This window comes from Bos indicus, chromosome 27 (genome assembly GCF_029378745.1).
Source record: "Bos indicus isolate NIAB-ARS_2022 breed Sahiwal x Tharparkar chromosome 27, NIAB-ARS_B.indTharparkar_mat_pri_1.0, whole genome shotgun sequence".
In the NCBI taxonomy this organism is placed as follows: Eukaryota; Metazoa; Chordata; class Mammalia; order Artiodactyla; family Bovidae; genus Bos; species Bos indicus.
The window spans coordinates 8,601,011-8,621,363 of NC_091786.1; the positions used below are offsets into that span (position 1 = coordinate 8,601,011).

Below are 20,353 nucleotides of genomic sequence, written 5' to 3' on the forward strand. Positions count from 1 at the left end.
GTCTTCATAGAACAATTCAACCCCAGCTTCTTAGCATTACTGGTCAGGGCATAGACTTGGATTAGCGTGATACTGAATGATTTACCTTGGAATCGAAGAGAGATCATTCTGTGGTTTTTGAGATTGCATCCAAGTACTGCATTTCAGACTCTTTGGTTGACCATGGTGGCTACTCCATTTCTTCTAAGGGATTCCTGCCCATAATAGTAGATATAATGGTCATCTGAGTTAAATTCACCCATTCCAGTCCATCTTACTTCACTGATTCCTAGAATGTCGGCATTCACTCTTGCCGTCTCCTGTTTGACCACTTCCAATTTGCCTTGATTTGTGGACCTAACATTCCAGGTTCCTATGCAATATTGCTCTTTACAGCATCGGTCCTTGCTTCTATGACCAGTCCCATCCAGAACTGGGTGCTGTTTTTGCTTTGGCTCCATCCCTTCATTCTTTCTGGAATTATTTCTCCACTGATCTCCAGTAGCATATTGGGCACCTACTGACCTGGAGAGTTCATCTTTCAGTGTCCTATCTTTTTGCCTTTTTATACTGTTCATGGGGTTCTCAAGGCAAGAATACTGGAGTGGTTTGCCATTCCCTTCTCCAGTAGACCACATTCTGTCAGACCTCTCTACCATGACCCGTTCATCTTGGGTGGTCCCACACGGCATGGCTTAGTTTTTTGAGTTAGACAAGGTGTGGTCCATGTGATCAGATTGGCTAGGTGTCTGTGCTGTGGTTTCAGACTGTCTGCCCTCTGATGCCCTCTCTCAGCGCCTACAGTCTTCCTTAGGTTCCTCTTACCTTTGACTGTGGTATCTCTTCACGGCTGCTCCAGCAAAGTGCAGCTGCTGTTCCTTACTTTGGACATGGGATAGCTCCTCTCGGCCACGGCCCCTGAGCTTGAGCGTGGGGTAGCTCCTCTTGGCCACCGCCCCTGAGCTTGGGCATATGAAGACTGCCTTCCATCAAAGGGCAGAAATCATGACTGAATTTGGATTGTTAGGTAATAGGATTCTTCCTTGACTATTTTGTAACCTGACCTAGAAGCGTAAACAGTAATTAAACAAGTAAATACAAAGAATCCTGAGCCTGATCCAGCTAACTATTGATGACTAATCTCTCCCTACAGAGAGAAAGACATTACTTTTCCAATTTTTTAATTTAAATCTTTAGTATATATATTCTTCTGGTTTAACAACAGCTGTGATATGCTTACTAAATTATTGATAAATTGACGTTGTGTTTTAATATGCTATATTTTAATTTTGAAAAAGAATTAGATTTTTCATTATTTAAAAAGGTTTATGGAGTCATTATATATTTTCATGTGTGCAACATTGTGTAAATTCGAAAAACTATGCATTGCCTCAAATTTATATACAGCTGCCTTTTTACAAAGCAATTTCAAATGGTGCTCATCTCGGACATCCCAAAACAGAATATTTGCATGAATTTTTGTAGAGTCTTGCTTAGCTCAGGTATCAAAAAATGAAGAGGATTTTAACATAGACACTAAGATATACTTGGCATATTAGGCCACGTTTTCTAAGACATGCTAAACCTATAGGAGAAAAGCAAAAGCTGCTTGTTGTAAAAACCTTACCCTGAGTCCCTCTGCACCCACCCAAGCCCGAGGAGGGCCTGCAGAAACCTGAGGCCTGCCAGGCCACCTCGGACTTCGGGAAGAATAAGAGAATCAGGTCACAAAACGTGCGTGTACCATGCAGCTCAAGGACAAGGGCAAAACCTCAAAGCAAAGAAAACAAAATTGGAGCTTCTGAGGATGTACAGTTCGGCCCCCAGGGCAGGGTGGTGAGCTAGCAGCAACAATTCTCTCCTTTCTACTGCAGCCCCGCGTCCGGGCCCGAAGGCTGGGCCACTGCGCCTGCGCCGAGAAGCCGGGCCCTCGGGGAGGGTTGGGGGAGGGCGCGGCTGGAGAGGCGGGGCCGGGGCGGGGCCAGGAGCGCGCGAGATTTGAACTTCTCGGAGGAGCTAAGTACCTCCGCGGAGGTGAAGTTACGCGGCAGTTTTCTCGGCTGGCTTTGCAGCTTAGTGGGGCACAGCGCGGGCCCGGGCGATGGTGGAAGGCCCGGGTTGTACTCTAAATGGAGAGAAGATTCGGGCGCGTGTGCGCCCGGGCCAGGCGGTGACTGACGTGCGGGGCCGCGCGCTGCAGGGCCTGGGGGGGCCCGGCTCGCCGCCCGCCGCCTCCGGGCCTGTGGGCTCCTCACAGGTGAGCAGCTTCCGTGTCTCGCTAGGGGACCAGCAGTGGGAGATACAACAAAAAGCCCATCGGGTTTCCAGGGTCCAAAGTGCCTTACTAGTGCGCCTGCGCGGTTGAGGGTTGGTTGCTGGACCGCCGAGTTAAGGCCGCATTGGAGATGCCCAGGTGGGAAGTGATGGAAGGTGTTTTATTCCATGCCACCTTGCGCAGCTTCTTTACAACCCAGCAAAAGATGGTTTCCTTCTGTCCATAGCCGCATTTTCTGCTGTTAATATTATCAGATATTATCTGCTGTTAATATTATCAGATGCCTGCAACCTCTGTTTTTTTTTTTTCTGTTTGTTTTTCACGTTTTAAAAACAGTAAGCTTGTAGGATAAAATTCTAGCTTCTCGCCTGCCTAATATTCTGCAACTGAAAATGTATTACAACTAGTATATAATCTTAACATTTCACACAGAAGATTTAGCACCACCCTGTCCACTCAACTCAATATTGCCATCTAATGAAGGGGCAGAGCCATTTTGGATCCCTTAAGCTAATTAATTTCTTTTTAAAGGAAGTTGTAGCACAGCTTCTTGCCACTCAGGCATGCATTGCAGGTGGTGTGATTTTCATTTGGTAAGAACTTAGAACTTGTACTGAAAATATTCTGATTAAACCTCGTGCCTTAAAAGCCCTTCAGATGTACGGATGATTGTATTTCATGAATGCATGCATTATTGCACTGTACTTCAATTTCTCCTGCAAAGCTTCATCATAGCCTTTGGTCTTGGAAGAAAGAGTTGCTTGCTATGAAATTAGCATATGCTTACAGCTTGAAAGAAATGAAGTTCTAAGTCTGAGAAAATACATTTTCAAACTTGGACAAAGAGTAATTTTTGCATCTCCTTCCAACTGCCCTTGTGTTTTATTTATTTTGACTATATGTCAGCTAGTACTCTGTACCTGTTCCTTTATTATAGTGTTTCTTTCAAAATCATTTCAGGATACCACAGAGATGAATCCTGAGTAGTCTCTTAAGAGTATTAATGTTTATAGAAAAATCACTCATTCAACAGAATTTTGAATACTCAAGGAACGTCGGTAACACTTCCCCTTGTGGAGGCTATTCTTTAGTTGGGAAGATACATAGACATTCATTAGGTAAAAACAGAGAGAAATGTAAGTTGATAAATTCTCTAAAGTAAAGATACATGGTTCCATGAGAACTTACAGGAAGTTCAGGGATTGCTTTGCTGAGAAAGTAACAATTAAGCTGAGATGTGAAGGGTGAGGAGATACCTAGATCTGAACTGAAGGTTGGCAGGCAGAACACTGCAGGCAATAGCAAAGGAAGAGAGATTGAAAGAAATCTGGTGTGGCTGGAAAGGGGATGATGAGATACAGGGAACGTGATTTGAAATAAGACAAAATTGAGATTGCTGGTCGAAGTCGGATCCTGGGAATCGACTCATTCTGGAATAATGGGGGTCTTTGAAGGGTGTTAAGATCGAGTGACACTTTGAAAGATCATTCTCCTTGCAAAGGAAAATTATAAGACTGGCAGAAAGCCAGGGTACATGCTGCCTTCTCAGGTGAGGATTACAGGAATCTGAGAAGGCTGCCTGGAGCACAGAGGAGGGGGCTGGTGACAGAAATGAAGAGAAGGGAACAGAATTGCTATTTTGGAAGTAAAGGGAATAGGGTGTGGTAATGGATATGGCATGAATATGTTACAGATATTATAATTTACATCATTAAACAGTAATATATTCTGTATTAAGTTTTAAGCTATTACTAGCTCCCGAGGATACAAGATGAGTCAGATAAACTTACTTCCTTGAGAATCCCATTTAATGTTTTAAATAGACATTACCTCATTGGTCTTTAGGCCAGACCAGCATGAACATTTCCTTTCCATTTATGATTATCTTCAGTTCCAAGGCATAAAGTGCTTTTGAAGAACTGTTATATATCATTTCATTATAAAAAATAATAACCCCATGATAAAGGATTAACCTGATTCTACAGATAAGGAATGTGAAGCTTGAAGTGAGTTTAAAACAATTAAGTTGCCCAGTATCACATGACTAGGAAGGGCTGAACCAGGTTTAATCTCCCTTCTTTCAAACTCCAAACCCTACACTTTCAACCATAGTTCCCCTCAGTTATAAAAGGTTCAATAGGAAAATGACTGATTCATTTTGGCAAGAATACCATACTGCTCAGCAAATAGTGGTGACTACTTATTAATTAGAGAAGTGAGACGTTAAGTTTTTGGCTGATCTGCCACCATTTTTACTTCTGTTCAGTTTAGCCAGTTGGCTTACCTACTTTGGTAATACTAATGGCTTCCATTCCCATATTCACAGTGCAGCCTGATAATATAATGTAGATGCTTTGTCAGTGGTTGGGCAATTAATAATATCACTTGGAAGCAATCACTGAACATTACTATATTTAATACTTTGACATAAAGAGGTATTAAAAGTTGGAATAGGTCTTTATGATTTGGAATCAAAAATCTTGTTCTATGGGAACTGGCTTTGAAAATCAATAAGAAATGAATAACCCCTTTGTGAAAATCAATATGGAATTAATAATCTCTTTATCATTGGGAATATTCTAAATGTTTTGCCATAGCTTCACTTTATGGGCCCTTGATCTAAAGAAATAATAATCTTTGTAAACATGAAGGGTCTTTGCATTTTAGAGGGGCATTGAATCCACAGTGTTAGTCGCTCAATCGTGTCTGACTTTTTTGAGATCCCGCCAGGCTCCTCTGTCCATGGAATTCTCCAGGCAAGAATACTAGAATGGGTAGCCATTCCCTTTTCCAGGGGATCTTCCTGACCCAGGGATTGAACCCAGGTCCCCCACACTGCAGGCAGATTCTTTACCGATTGAACCACCAGGGAAGCCCTATAGTAAATTTCATCAAAATGTGGTAGGTTGTCACAGATGTCTGGCATGATCACTACTTAAATAGGTGATCCCATGTTTCCTAGACCTTTATGCCTGAGCCTTAAAACTATTTAAAGGTTTCTGCTACTGACTTGAAATCGTTAGTTTTCACAAGGCAGCAGTTGAAAAATAATAACTGCATATGGTCTTCTTTATATTGCAATAAACATGAAAAAGTACAAAGGAGAGTTAAATAAATACTAATTGGGCATTTAAAATAAATGAGTTAAACTCCAGATAATCATTGTACCAAAAAGAAGAATCCCACCTGTGTAGCTACTGTTGTAATGAATTAGCTACTGTGGCCTGTAGTCGTTCTCTTGGCTCAGGTTTGAAGTTCATGGAGAGCATGTTCTAAGGCATGTCTCCTTGTGACAGGTGACCCCCATTTTGAAGAAGAAAGCCTAGCCATAGAAGCCCAGTGTTTGCTAGTCGTCCATGCACTACATCACTTCTGAGTTTTGATCCACTGTCTTGTCAGCATAAAATTATGCAACTCTGTAAGCACATTGCATAAAACTCTGCTGGAGCTTTTGGAACCTTATGGTAAGAAACAACACTGGAATATAAATGAACATGTCTGCTTAATGAGCTGTGAAGAGTCAATCCTTCGATTTTAATTGTTGGGTGCATACAATATTTTGGTGATATCGGTGTGTAATCTGCATATGTTTTCAGTTTCCTTTCACAAAACAGAATATGAAACAGAGTTTATAAGCATTCATTTCATTTGAAACATGATTCTCTGGTTACTCTCTCTCTCCTTAAGGTTTGATATATGTATATAATATGCTAGCTATTCTTACTCATCTTGATATGCTCTTCACAGTGTCTGAGTTATTTAGTAAACATTTGAATGGATGGAGAAGAGCAAAGTTTTAAATAGTGCAAAAATAGTTTTGATGAAAGATTTTAAAATAAATTCAATTTGGAATCTTTCTCTATGAGTGTATATTTTGTTATGCATGTTAAATGGAAATTTCTATTACACGAAAGTAATGAAGCCACATAATAAAAGTTTTCCTCCCTCCTTTCTCTTTGTAGTGGAGGAAGTGGAATTCATAATTCATTTGATTGCCATTATATGAAGGAATGAGCTTATCCACAGAGATTAATTTTCTAGCTAAATGAAGCTTATTCGTTTAAATCTAGAAAGAGGTTTTTTTAACTTGTATATAACATGTATAATAGTATTTGCTTACATTCTTCCATGGATCCGGGTAATGGTTTCATCTTAATAACTCAGGATCATTGCTACCAGCATTCAGCATTACATGGAGTCATAGAGCAAGAGTGAACAGAGAACGGTTAAGGAAGCTCAGGGAGATGATTCTCCACAGCCATTGGAGCTTTTAGTGAACCCTAAAGTGTTGGGGATGATGTAGAGAAAACATCTGATCATCTTGATTTTTGAATTCCAGCTCCTATGTTGCTTATACTCACATCTTTGCCTATTTGGTCAGAATCAGATTATAGGACACATGAAACTCTTAGCTTAGTGCCTAGTAAAATAAGAAGTAATAGTAGTGTTAGTCACTCAGTTGTGTCGACTCTTTGTGACTCCGTGGACTGTTGCCTGCCCTCCAGGCTCCTCCGTCAATGGGATTCTCCAGACAAGAGTACTGGAGTGCATTGCCATTCCCTTCTCCAGGGATCTTCCTGACCCAGGGATCGAATCCAGGTCTCCTGCATCGCAGGCAGATTCTTTACTATATGAGCTGCAGTAAATGTCCTGGTAATTGTTCCTTTTTCTCCTAGATCAGGGCTTTCTCACCAGACCCACCTATCTGGTGATGACTTTATGAAGGGGTAATGCTCAAAATTCTCCAAGCCAGGCTTCAGCAATATGTGAACCATGAACTTCCTGATGTTCAAGCTGATTTTAGAAAAGGCAGAGGAACCAGAGATCAAATTGCCAACATCCGCTGGATCATAGAAAAAGCAAGAGAGTTCCAGAAAAACATCTATTTCTCCTTTATTGACTATGCCAAAGCCTTTGACTGTGTGGATCACAATAAACTGTGGAAAATTCTGAAAGAGATGGGAATACCAGACCACTTGATCTGCCTCTTGAGAAATTTGTATGCAGGTCAGGAAGCAACAGTTAGAAGTGGACATGGAACAACAGACTGGTTCCAAATAGGAAAAGGAGTTCGTCAAGGCTGTATATTGTCACCCTGTTTATTTAACTTATATGCAGAGTACATCATGAGAAACGCTGGACTGGAAGAAACACAAGCTGGAATCAAGATTGCCGGGAGAAATATCAATAACCTCAGATATGCAGATGACACCACCCTTATGGCAGAAAGTGGAGAGGAACTAAAAAGCCTCTTGATGGAAGTAAAAGAGGAGAGTGAAAAAGTTGGCTTAAAGCTCAACATTCAGAAAACGAAGATCATGGCATCCGGTCCCACCACTTCATGGGAAATAGATGGGGAAACAGTGGAAACAGTGTCAGACTTTATTTTTCTGGGCTCCGAAATCACTGCAGATGGTGACTGCAGCCATGAAATTAAAAGATGCTTACTCCTTGGAAGGAAAGTTATGAGCAACCTAGATAGCATATTCAAAAGCAGAGACATTACTTTGCCAACAAAGGTCCGTCTAGTCAAGGCTATGGTTTTTCCTGTGGTCATGTATGGACGTGACAGTTGGACTGTGAAGAAGGCTGAGCATCAAAGAATTGATGCTTTTGAACTGTGATGTTGGAGAAGACTCTTGAGAGTCCCTTGGACTGCAAGGAGATCCAATCAGTCCATTCTGAAGATCAGCCCTGGGATTTCTTTGGAAGGACTGATGCTAAAGCTGAAACTCCAGTACTTTGGCCCACCTCATGCGAAGAGTTGACTCATTGGGAAAGACTCTGATGCTGGGAGGGATTGGGGGCAGGAGGAGAAGGGGATGACAGAGGATAAGATGGCTGGATGGCATCACTGACTCGATGGACGTGAGTCTGAGTGAACTCCAGGAATTGGTGATGGACAGGGAGGCCTGGCGTGCTGCGATTCATGGGGTCACAAAGAGTCGGACATGACTGATCTGATCTGAATCTTTTGGTGTAATCATATTGTGTATAAAACATTTAGCCTCAGAGTTAGTGCTTAGTGTAAGTAAGCATAACAGCCTCTGCTCTTACACAATTGTAGAACAGATTTTTACGTAAAGACCTCTTTTGGGGGGCTTAGAGACCATTTTAAAGTTAGGTTTTTTTGATAGTTCAAATGGTTAGATAAGTGGCTTGTGATTACTAAAAGTATTGTTGTATTGGGGGTAAAAAGCATGTGGGGGACAAAAAGGAGAGACTGTGATTATAAATATGATATATTTTTCCTCTCTAGGGGAAATATGTAACTGTGCTAGAGTTGAACCGTTTATCTGTGGAAGTCTTATTCTGTTCTGAAAAGTTCATCTTCCTTGTTCACCCATGGATAGGCAGGATAAATGGTAATCAGCACAATAAATCATGTGCTGTCTCCAAAGATATATGTTGTTTTGATGATTTCCTATTATTAAGCCACTTGAAAATGGGAAGGTGAACCCTTCTCAATCATACTTAAAATTATGGCAAAGGATATTTTCTTCTCTTATTTCAGGGGGAAAAAAAAGAATGAAATGTTCAGATAATACAGTAACAAGTTTATAACGGTCAAAATGAGAAAGTCAGGTATATATTGGACAATTGTGTACAGTTACAGCAAAGATAATAGGCTTGTGGGGATTAATTTTTGAATTTGCATGGGCTGTTGAATGTTGTCTGAAGAGGTGATAACCCCAGGTTCTACAGTAGGGTAAGTGAATCTCTTGTAATTCTTAGGTTTATTGCAAAAGCCTTGCCCCATTTGTACATAAGAGCTCTCAAAATAAATGGAACAAACCATCACTGGTACATAAGAATTTATCCCTCAAATGGTGTTTTAAAAGAAAAAAAAATAGTTAAAAATGTATGCAGGTGTTTGAGATGGTCAGTTATAAGTTGAAATTTTTATTTTGCCTGGAGTATATTCTCTAGAGCAGATTATTTTAGAAATGATAGTGTACTGGGGATCAGATGATTTGGGTCAAGTGCCCACATGATAGACAGTTTGTATCATCTCCCTCAGAACCCAAATAAGGTATTAGAATAGATGTTTTCAAAGCAGTCATTTAAATGCTAAGTAAACATCTTAAGTAAAAACCAGGGCAGGCTGGGACTGCTTGCTGAAATCCTAAACCTTCCCGTAAATTTCTTTTTACTTAATGGGAAATTCTGATTAACTATAATATTTTACATCCACCTAGCTTTTGGTAGTAACTTGGTACTCCTATATTTAAGCCTCATTTCTTTGAAGATAATTAGAAAATAAGAGACTAGGATTTAATAATTCTCAAAGGAGCTAAAACAGTTGGTGGAACAGAAGTTTTTGCCAAGAAACCTTGGGAAAGGTATAGCAAGATGGGGATGATGGGTGGGGAATACCAAGAGGGCAGGAGGGAGGGATCTGGTTCACAGATGTTTCCTGAGCTCCAGGCATCGTGTGAAGCGCCCAGGGATAAGGAAACACCATAGCTGCTGTCCACAAGGAGCTCGCAGACAAATAAGGGAGAAACACGAGTCTCAGACACTTGTTCAGTCGGTAAGTGCCAGCGCAGTGGTTGTAGAAAGCCCTGTGCTGGGTTTGGCAGGTAGAAAGCCTCAAGATGATTCTGCTTCCCAGACAGGGAAATTCTAGTCCCAGCGAGTGTACTGGAGTGTATAGCGAGTGACAAACCGTGTATGTGAGCAGGGAAGAGGTTGTGCTAACATGTCTTTTTAATTCCCAAGCACCTCATCAAGTATTAAAAAACTAATTCTGACACACAGTTGAGCCAAGGGCTCGCGGCGTCTGGAGCTGGAGCAGGCTGTGCCACAGAAGGCACCGGACGGTGTCAGGTCTGTGTGTTTCCACAGCTCCACCCTCTCCACCTGTGATCATTCCCCACCTGCCCTCTGCTGACATCTGTATTGTCATAGTCACCTTCACCTTCATCAGGCCCAAAACATCTTTTTTCAGTATTTGTAGAGACTTTAATATCATCCCTTTCCACATTCTGTTTTTGGTGTCCTATTCTGTGTTATTTTTGATTATAGAGACTAGAGTACAAACCAGCACACCTGTGAAGATTTGGCTTCTGGTTCCTTGCGGCTCTGTCCATCAGGACACCATGGTTCACTTCTCGTGGACAGTTGTGTGAAGAGACTTACTGGTGTCATGCATTTTAAGTATATTGGCATTTGTGTTTTTTGACTCATCCTCCTATGTACAAGCAATGTATGTCTAAGGGCACATGCTCCTCTTTATCTTGTTAGTAAGTGGTCCAGGAACCCTAACATTTGGGAGGGCCTTCTGCTGAATCCTCCTTTGGCTGGAGAGACATTTCCCATGGTCAGATCCATTAGACTTCCTAAAACCTCTGATGGTTGGCAGTAATTGGACAGCATGTAGATGCATACTCCAGGACAGCCTGTGATGTCTTAGCAGATTAATACTATATGGAAAAGCTCTTTTTTTAATCTGCCCCTCAATCTTCATCTAGAGGGCATTTCAGCCGTGCTTTCCGTTAGCTACACATGGAACCAAACTCCCTCAGGACTGTAGGAACTAATAGGAATATCTAGCACAGAGTTAGAAATTTCCCAGGGAAAATCTAGGATAAAAATCAGGATAAGCTAGATTTGGATTTCTTCCTAATAGACATTATTAGGAACCCTGGCATTTAACTTTGAGCAAGAAAAAGTAGAGGTTTTCATTAAGAACCCATATTTCCCCCTTCCCCAGGGTTTTATGGTTTCTTTTAATTTATACCTTCTGAAATGGACGTTACAGTGGTTTAAGAATATGTGGCACAAAATTTTTTGATATGAATTGTACTCAGAGATTTTGTTTAGCTAATTATAACAAAACCCAATGATGTGTTACTGTTGAATTACATCTGGGTGTTTTGATAATGGGAAGGTTTTAGATGGCCCAGTCTAGTCATTGAACAGTGAGCAGTTAGTTATCCTTACAGAGTGGGAAACTTCCCCAGAATATGATCTGGTTTTCAGATATCTAGAATAAGGCCTTGCAAGGCCTCACACATAGTAGAAAGTCAACAAGCTTTTCTAAAATGAATAAATCCAGTTCAACAGCCCTGAATGGTACATTTTTTATGTGGAGGGTGTGTGTCCAGATGCCACCTGCCATCTTTATCCTTAGAGGATGTCAAAGTTGTAGATAGCCAAGTGAGTGACATGAACTGTGGTAGCTGTTGGCTGATAATTTTAAACTAAATGGTGTTAAGTTCTTGCAAAATGGTTAATTTAGTTCTGTGAGCAGACTTCCAGGGAGACATTGCTGCTGCTAAGTCACTTCAGTCATGTCTGACTCTGTGTGACCCCATAGACGGCAGCCCACCAGGCTCCGTTGTCCCTGGGATTCTCCAGGCAAGAACACTGGAGTGGGTTGCCATTTCCTTCTCCAATGCATGAAAGTGAAAAGTGAAAGTGAAGTCGCTCAGTTATGTCCAACTCTTAGCGACCCCCTGGACTGCAGCCTACCAGGCTCCTCCGTCCATGGGATTTTCCAGGCAAGAGTACTGGAGTGGGGTGCCATTGCCTTCTCCGTCCAGGGAGACATTAGGGACCCATTTACTATTTTATTAGATATGGTAACACCACTGTCTATTTCAAGGTTATCGTCTCTGTCTCTGCCAGGAGCCATTACAGAACTTGGTAAAGCCAGATCAAGGAGAGAACAGGAGGTCTGAACACTGGGGTCATGGTGCACACAGGTGCTTAGGGAAACATAGGGATGTGCACTCAACCTGGAACAGGGAGAGACTCCCTCACAAGGGAATCAAGCGCAGGCTGTGAGGGTTCTGTATGTCCCAGAAAGGAAGTATCCTAGGTTCAAGGCAGGGCGAAGGGTGTGCGGACTGGCATGGTGACCTTTTCCTGCATATGGGATAGATGATGGGTTTTAGATTTAACTTGTAAAGCTTAAAGGAAGATGCAAACACTGGGGTGACAGTCATAGCACATTATCTCCTAACCAAAAAGTGGGGGATGCTGCTGTGGTGTCCAGGGCTGTGCGTGTGAACCAGGGCCAGATTCCCACCAGCCTTCTTCACTGGGAACCCGAACAAAAGTCAGAGGACTTCAGAGGACATGGGTAAAACCAGTTGCTAGTAAAGGATACTGGGAGAGATAAGAGGCTGTTGGCTCTAGAGTGACAGACACACAGGCCCCTGAACCATTAATTTAGAAAAGGAAGGTTTAAAAGGTCATAAGACGTTATGGCCAAAATCCTGAAAAATATAAAACCTAGTCTATGTTGAGGCAAAGGTTATTCAAAACTGATCTATATCTGCTCTATTAATCATCATCTTCAAAGTCTCTGGGCTAATTTATGAGAATTTTTAAATACTAATTGGTTGTCATGGAAACCCACCTCAAAACTACTGTTGTAATCTACACTTGGTTTGAAGTGTATGCAAGAGACAGCAAAAAGTCTTATTCAGTAGAAAAATATCAAATTCTTGGTGCTTCTCAGTTTAGGGTTCTAAGTGATTTATTTATAAAAATAAGGCAAATGTGAAACAATGTTTTTCCCTCACTGAGTACTCAGGCTTGCTGTGCCAGTACTTCATAACCACTGACTGGTGCTAGAGTTTATCCAACTCTTTGTGATCCCATGGAATGCAACACCCCAGGCTTCCCTGTCCATCACCAACTCCTGGAACTTGGTCAGACTCATGTCCATTGAGTTAGTGATGCCATCCAAACATCTCATCCTGTCGTCCCCTTTTCCTCCTGCCTTCAATCTTTGCCAGCATCGGGGTCTTTTCAAATGAGTCAGTTCTTCCCATCAGGTGGCCAAAGTATTGGAGTTTCAGCTTCAACATCAGTCCTTCCACAGGACTGATTTCCTTTAGGATGGACTGGTTGGATCTCCTTGCAGTCCAAGGGACTCTCAAGAGTCTTCTCCAACACCACACTTCAAAAGCATCAGTTCTTTAGCGCTCAGCTTTCTTTTTGGTCCGGGTCTCACATCCATACATGATTACTGGAAAAACCATAAGTTTGACTAGATGACCTTTGTTGCAAAGTAATGTCTCTGCTTTTTAATATGCTATCTAGGTTGCTCATAACTTTTCTTCCAAGGAGCAGGCGTCTTTTAATTTCATTGCTGCAGTCACCATCTGCAATGATTTTGGAGCCCAAGAAAATAAAGTCTGTCACTGTTTCCACTGTTTCCCAATCGATTTGCCATGAAGTGATGGAACTGGATGCCATAATCTTAGTTTTGTGAATGTTGAGCTTTAAGCCAACTTTTCCACTCTCCTCTTTCACTTTCATCAAGAGGCTCTTCAGTTCCTCTTCGCTTTCTGCCACTAGAGTGGTATCATCTGCATATCTGAGGTTATTGATATTTCTCCCATAGTCTTGATTCCAGCTTATACTTCATCCAGCCCAGCATTTCACATGATGTACTCTGCATAGAAGTTAAATAAGCAGGGTGACAGTATACAACCTTGAGGTACTCCTTTCCCAATTTGGAATTAGTCTCTTGTTCCATGTCCAGTTCTAACTTGTTTCTTGACCTACTACAGATTTCTCAGGAGTCAGGTAAAGTGGTTTGGTATCACCATCTCTTTAAGAATTTGCACAGTTTGTCGTGATCCACACAGTCAGAGGCTTTGGCATAGTCAATGAAGCAGAAGTAGATGTTTTTCTGGAACTCTCTTGGTTTTTCTATGATCCAAAGGATGTTGGCCGGCAATTTGATCTCTTGTTCCTCTTCCTTTTCTAAGGAGGTTTGAACATCTGGACGGAGAAAGCAATGTCACTCCGCTCCAGTACTTTTGCCTAGAAAATCCCATGGACGGAGGAGCCTGGTAGGCTGAAGTCCATGGGGTCGCTAGAGTCAGACACGACTGAGCAACTTCACTTTCACTTTTCACTTTTATGCATTGGAGAAGGAAATGGCAACCCACTCCAGTGTTCTTGCCTGGAGAATCCCAGGGACGGTGGAGCCTGGTGGGCTGCTGTCTCTGGGGTCGCACAGAGTCGGACACGACTAAAGCGACGTAGCAGCAGCAGAACATCTGGAAGTTCTCAGTTCATGTGTTGCTGAAACCTGGCTTGGAGAATTTTGAGCATTACTTTACTAGCGAGTGAGATGAGTGCAATTGTGTGGTACTTTGAGCATTCTTTGGCATTGCGTTTCTTTGGGATTGGAATGAAAACTGACTTTTTCCAGTCCTGTGGCCACTGCTGAGTTTTCCAAATTTGCTGGCATATTGAGTGCAGCACTTTGACGGCATCATCTTTTAGGATTTGAAATAGCTCAGCTGGAATTCCATCACCTCTACTAGCTTTGTTTATGGTGATGCTTCCTAAGGGCCACTTGACGTGAGACTCCAGGATGTCTGGCTCTAGGTGAGTGATCACACCATTGTGGTTATATAGGTCATTAAGATCTTTTTTGTATAGTTCTTCTGTGTATTCTTGATACCATTCCTTAATATCTTCCGCTTCTGTTAGGTCCATACTGCTTCTGTTCTTTATTGTTCCCATCTTTGCATGAAGTGTTCCCTTGATATCTCAAATTTTCTTGAAAAGATCTCTAGTTTTTCCCATTCTATTGTTTTCCTCTATTTCTTTGCATTAATCACTGAGGAAGGCTGTCTTATCTCTCCTTGCTATTCTTTGGAACTCTGCATTCAGATGGGTGTATCTTTCCTTTGCTCCTTTGTCTTTAGCTTCTCTTCTTTTCTCAGATATTTGTAAGGCCTCCTCAGTCAACCATTTTGCCTTTTTTCATTTCCTTTTCTTAGGGATGGTCTTGATCCCTGCCTTCTGTACAATGTCATGAATCTCTGTCCATAGTTCTTCAGACGCTGTCTATCAGATCTAATCTCTTGAATCTATTTGTCACTTGCACTGTATAATCCTAAGGGATTTGATTTAGGTCATACCTGAATGGTCTAGTGGTTCCCCCTACTTTCTTCAATTTAAGTCTGAATTTGGCAATAAGGAGTTCATGATCTGAGCTACAGTCGGCTCTCAGTCTTATTTTTACTGACTGTGTAGAGCTTCTCCATCTTTGGCTGCAAAGAATGTAATCAGTTTGATTTGGGTATTGACCATCTGGTCAATGATGTCCATGTGTAGAGTTGTCTCTTGTTTTGTTGGAAGATGGTGTTTGCTATGATCAGTGTGTTCTCTTGGCAAAACTCTAGCAGTCTTTACCCTACTTCATTTTGTACTCCAAGCCCAAACTTATCTGTTACTCCAGGTATCTCTTGACTTTGTACTTTTGCATTCCAGTCCCCTATAATAAAAAGGTCATCTTCTTTTGGTGTTAATTCTAGAAGGCCTTGTCGATCATCATAGAACCGTTCAGCTTCAGCTTCTTCAGCATTACTGGTTGGGGCATAGCCTTGGATTACTGTGTTATTGAGTGGTTTGACTTGGAAAACAAGCAGATCATTTTGTTGTTTTTTGAGAGTGCACCCAAGTTCTGCCTTTTGGACTCTTGTTGACTTTGAGGGCTACTCTATTTCTTCTGAGGGATTCTTGCCTACCATAATAGATATACTGGTCATCTGAATTAAATTCACCCATTCAAGTTCATTTCAGTTCACTGATTCCTAAAATGTCCAGGTTCACGCTTGCCATCTTCTGTTTGATCACTTCCATTTACCTTGATTCATGGACCTAACATTCCAGATTCTATGCAACATTGTTCTTTACGACATCAGACTTTACTTCCATCACCGGTCACATCCACAACTGGGCGTTGTTTTTGTTTTGACTCTGTCTCTTCATTGTTTCTGGAGTTATTTCTCCACTCTTCTCTAGTGACATACTGTCTCCTTTTGTTCATAGACAGTATCTGAACTGTTTTATAGTTTTATAATCACAGCATACATACTGCTCAGCTTCTGAAAAAAGCTTTATATCTGTCATCACTTTCTCTGTCATTATGCATTTTTACTTTGAAGGCTAGTCAATTTATTTCTTTAAAAAATAAAATGGTTAGTTGACATGGCTTCTCAGGTATATGTAAACTCAATGCATTCCTTCCCTTCACCCACAGGAGTCCTGATATTTTACATCTGTAATTACCTTGGTCCTTTTTATAATGTTCAGTATATATGTTGTAATTCTACCAATATGTTGTTTGGTTTCCATGCTGATGGGGGAAGGTGTACTAGGTTTCTTTTTCCTTTATTCTGAACATTACAGTTGGGGAGCAGGAGAGGAGCAGCTCTGCAGTCAGAGTCCCCTCCCCAGGGTGATCTGGACTCCACTTCTGACCCTCTGTGTCCCACAGAGCCATGAAAACCAGAGGTCTCATGTCTTAATGTCCAGTAAATGCCTTTCTGGTAAAATCTGGCTCCTTACTTTTGGGGTTCTCTCTCACTTTTACTTGGCTTTTGCCCTCTTTTTCTTCCTTACTGGTTTATGAGTCCATCATCACAGGTCAAAATTTATTCTTTACCAAAATATACTATTTACCTGTATTCTTTACCACATTTAGATGTTTTTATCTGAATGCTTTTCCAAGGACCTTGGCTGTACTTTGGAAATGAAAGACTCTGTGCCCTAGTTTTTAACTTTAAAACATTCATGTCATTTCCCTGTGCCTTATTTTCACATGCACAGAGCAGTATAGTCCTGGGAGAAATTCATTTTGATTCTGTGCTAATGACTTTTTTTTCCACTTAATTTTTTTTTTCTTTTGGCCTCTCTCTCTGTAAATAACTGCCTAGTAATTTAACAAAATATATGTAAACAGCTATTTACATTACTCGACTTATTGGAGATGATTCTTCTCATTGGGATGCACCTGAGCATGGAGTAATATAAAAATGTTAAGATTTAAATTACGATTTTTGTTTCAAGTTTATGTGTTTACACATGTGTATTTTCTCCTAGGCTGCTGCACTGAATAATAATAAAAATTCCAGTCATGATTTCTTGAGACTGTTTAATGGACATGGTTACAGTGGTGTGGAAACTTTGGGGAAGGAGCTCTTCATGTACTTTGGGCCAAACGCTTTACGGTAAGATAAACCTGTACAATACCTCTGACCTCTCTATGTTTAAAGATCTGCAGAAGGCTTTCTTGCGGTTTGCTACATGTCACATTTAATCACAGAGAAAGTACTCCACTTTTAAGAGAGCTCTACTACAAGAGGTTGAAATTTTTGAAATTATCGTGGAAAGCAGCAAGTAGAATAAAGTGTGATGTCATCATTACTTGGAGAGCTAGTCAATTTATTTCTTAAAAAAAAAAAAGTCTGGCAAGGTTTCCCAAAGGTTGTTAGAACAACGCATCTCTGTTTTGCTCATCTCCAAACTCCCTGTGGTGCCCTTTCCCCCTCTGTTTTTACCAAATGTTTGTTGCATTAGTGACATCATTTTCTTTATGACACCTCCTAGTTTGATTTGAATGTCTCTCCAGATTTGTATATTTTTCTCTCTTCCTTCTTTCTCCAAAGGCTTGTACAGAAATGGAAGCTTACTTATACATTTCAAAAACTTTCCACAGAAGTAACTGGTTCTCTGCTGTTTTACAGTGCTTATGGAAATTAGTTGCTAACTTACAGGTTGACTTAGTGATAAAGGTGTTGAAATGTATGTAGTCACCTACCTGGTTTTTTGCAAAAAATATGAAAAAGTCCTATGAAATAATACGTCTGTCAATTTTGTCTTCTTGGAGTTTAGCCTAAGCTATCACAAACTGTAAACTTTAAACTTTAAAACATTTTTCTTTTCGATGTTAAACAGTTTTCACCTTCTTGAAAGTTCTGCTGTTGGACCCCGTGAAGATGAATAGTGTCATAGATAATATGACTACATGATTGTTACTTATTGCATCTCATCTTTTGCTTGTTTTGAGTACCTCAGAGTTTACCTAGTTGCTTTTCCTTTGACGTGTTGTTCTCGCATTGTCAGCAGCTGCTGTCCTTAGAGAGCACTGTCCCTTCATGGTTTTTCTTCGTCTGGAGTTGATAACATCACATAACCCCTCAGTTCATGTAGGAGCAGGCTGCATTGTTGTGGTAGTAGATTGATTGATGTGATTGAAAATTCTTTGTTGTGAACAGAGAAGGACGCAATGGGATCCATGTGAGATAGTTGAAAACATTGGTATGTTATTGATTCTCTGGTGTGAGGTGCAGATTTATTTCTGTAGAATGAGAGGGAGGTTTTTATCATGTCTTCTCCCCTAGACTGATAAGGGGAATCATTTCTCAGTGAAAGGCTGTCCGTAGGTGTCCACTGAAGTTCTCAACCAGTGCAGTTGTTTCCTCAAATTCAGTGACATAGTACCATCCCTGGCAGGTATGCGTCTCAGCTTATGAATGAGGAGCAGCATGGTCCCTATTTCTTTGCAGTTTCTGTAGCCTCAAATACTATTTAATGTGACAATTCAAGGTCATTGGCAGATCAGCTATTTGAATATGAAGTAAGCAACCTAAATTCAACTGTATTCCCTTTCACAGTTTAACACAAGTTACAGAAATGCTCTCCTGACTTAAGCTGCTCAGGAGGATGGATGACTGTGTCAGAGAAATGGGATCCTGTGTGAGGCTGCACGTCTGTGAGTGTGAGATAGGAACATTGTCTTCACTTCTGACCTGTTTTCTCCTCACCAGGCTGGTCTGCTCTTTCGAAAGCCCATAGCTAGAAACGTGCTTAATGACCACTTACAGTATTCCCTCCATAGGCAGCATCTCACAATTAAAACTGCCCTTGGATTTTGATGCATCTTATAGGTCAGGCTGTGAGTCTTCCTGGGAGTCATTTGTTATCAAAGTAAAATACAGGCCTAGGCCTCTGTACCTTCAGAAAGGTACAAATTAGATACTATTTCTGTTGCTAAAAGATGTATCTAAGTGCTCAAGCACTTGGAACAGTACCAGAAAATAATAAAAATGATTTAACATACATTCATTTTAGGAGCACAGTTGTGTTATGTGTGATTAATACATATACTCTTTCTAAACACTTTTTAGAAGCTTTTAATAGGTAACAAAAAAAGTCATGTTTAACTTTTTGTTAAATAATGTATCAAATACTCATTAGAGCAAACTAAGGATAATGAACAAATAAGAATAAATGTATACTTTCACAATCCCACTACTGAATAGAATATCTACTAACCGTGGGTGCATATATTGCCGATGCTGTGTGTGTGTGTATCTGTAAATCTATTCACCCACCCTTCAGGCCGCTATTTTCAATCAAAATGATACAGCTTATATTGTGGATTAACCTGTATGTAAATATATTTTTAAATGGGTATCTTTTCCAAAAAGAATTTGCTATTTCTAACTTGTGGTTTATATGAATAATTATTACATACATACATACATACAATAATAGTTACATACATACTCAGAGACCAAAACCTGTATCTGAAATACTTTGGATGTTTTGCCATTTTAGTGAAGCATTATGCATTATCAGTTTTGTAATTTAGTAATTTATTGGAGAAATGCAAAAGATAATGTGATAGTTTTTTTAGCTTGCTGGAAAATCTTTAAGGAATCCATGATATGCTGCATATAAGAGGGTTTTACATCTTAAATGTAGCTTTGTAATCTGTTACATAACATGTTAGGAAAAGTTGGAGTGTGATAGGACGACTCCAGATTTTACACTTTAGAGTAGTAAATACCTTCTGTTTGTCCAGTCTGCCCTCTTAACTTTTGGGGACAGCATTTCTTCTGGAAACTGGTTATCTGGTCACAATAACTAGAGAGTTCAAGTTGAATTTAGCATTTCTTTCGTATCACAATTGATTGGGTCAATCTGAGTTCTTTTGTGAACTTTCTCCAGTGGAGCTGAGGAGAGTTAGCTTCTGTGATGGAGGGAAGCTGGGATGCGAGGTCTTAGGACTTGTATGTGGCCACTAGCTTGTCCAGAAAGACAAGGTGATGGAAGATACAGCCAGTCTCTGTAAAACAGAGAGTCCCCAAGGCATCTTCATCCCTTATTCCCTCTGTCCCTAAGATCCAGCTTTCCTGCACTTTGATTCTTCAGCCTTCCTAAGAGCCATGAAAGTAAAAAGTGAAAGAAAGTTGCTCAGTTGTGTCCGACTCTGTGACCCCATGGACTGTAGCCTACCAGGCTCCTCCATCCATGGGATTTTCCAGGCAA

At 40.8% G+C, this 20,353-nt stretch overlaps 1 protein-coding gene across 1 annotated transcript in view; it reads left to right on the forward strand.

The window, feature by feature from the left end:
* The first annotated feature begins 1,988 nt into the window (after window positions 1–1,988).
* Window positions 1,989–20,353, forward strand: part of NEIL3 (nei like DNA glycosylase 3) — a 46,248-nt gene continuing 27,883 nt past the window's right edge. Inside the window, exons 1-2 of the mRNA XM_019953634.2 lie at window positions 1,989–2,236; window positions 17,120–17,247. Of these exons, the coding sequence (XP_019809193.2) occupies window positions 2,081–2,236; window positions 17,120–17,247 (284 nt within the window). The 5' untranslated portion in view covers window positions 1,989–2,080. The remainder of the gene's footprint in view (window positions 2,237–17,119; window positions 17,248–20,353) is intronic.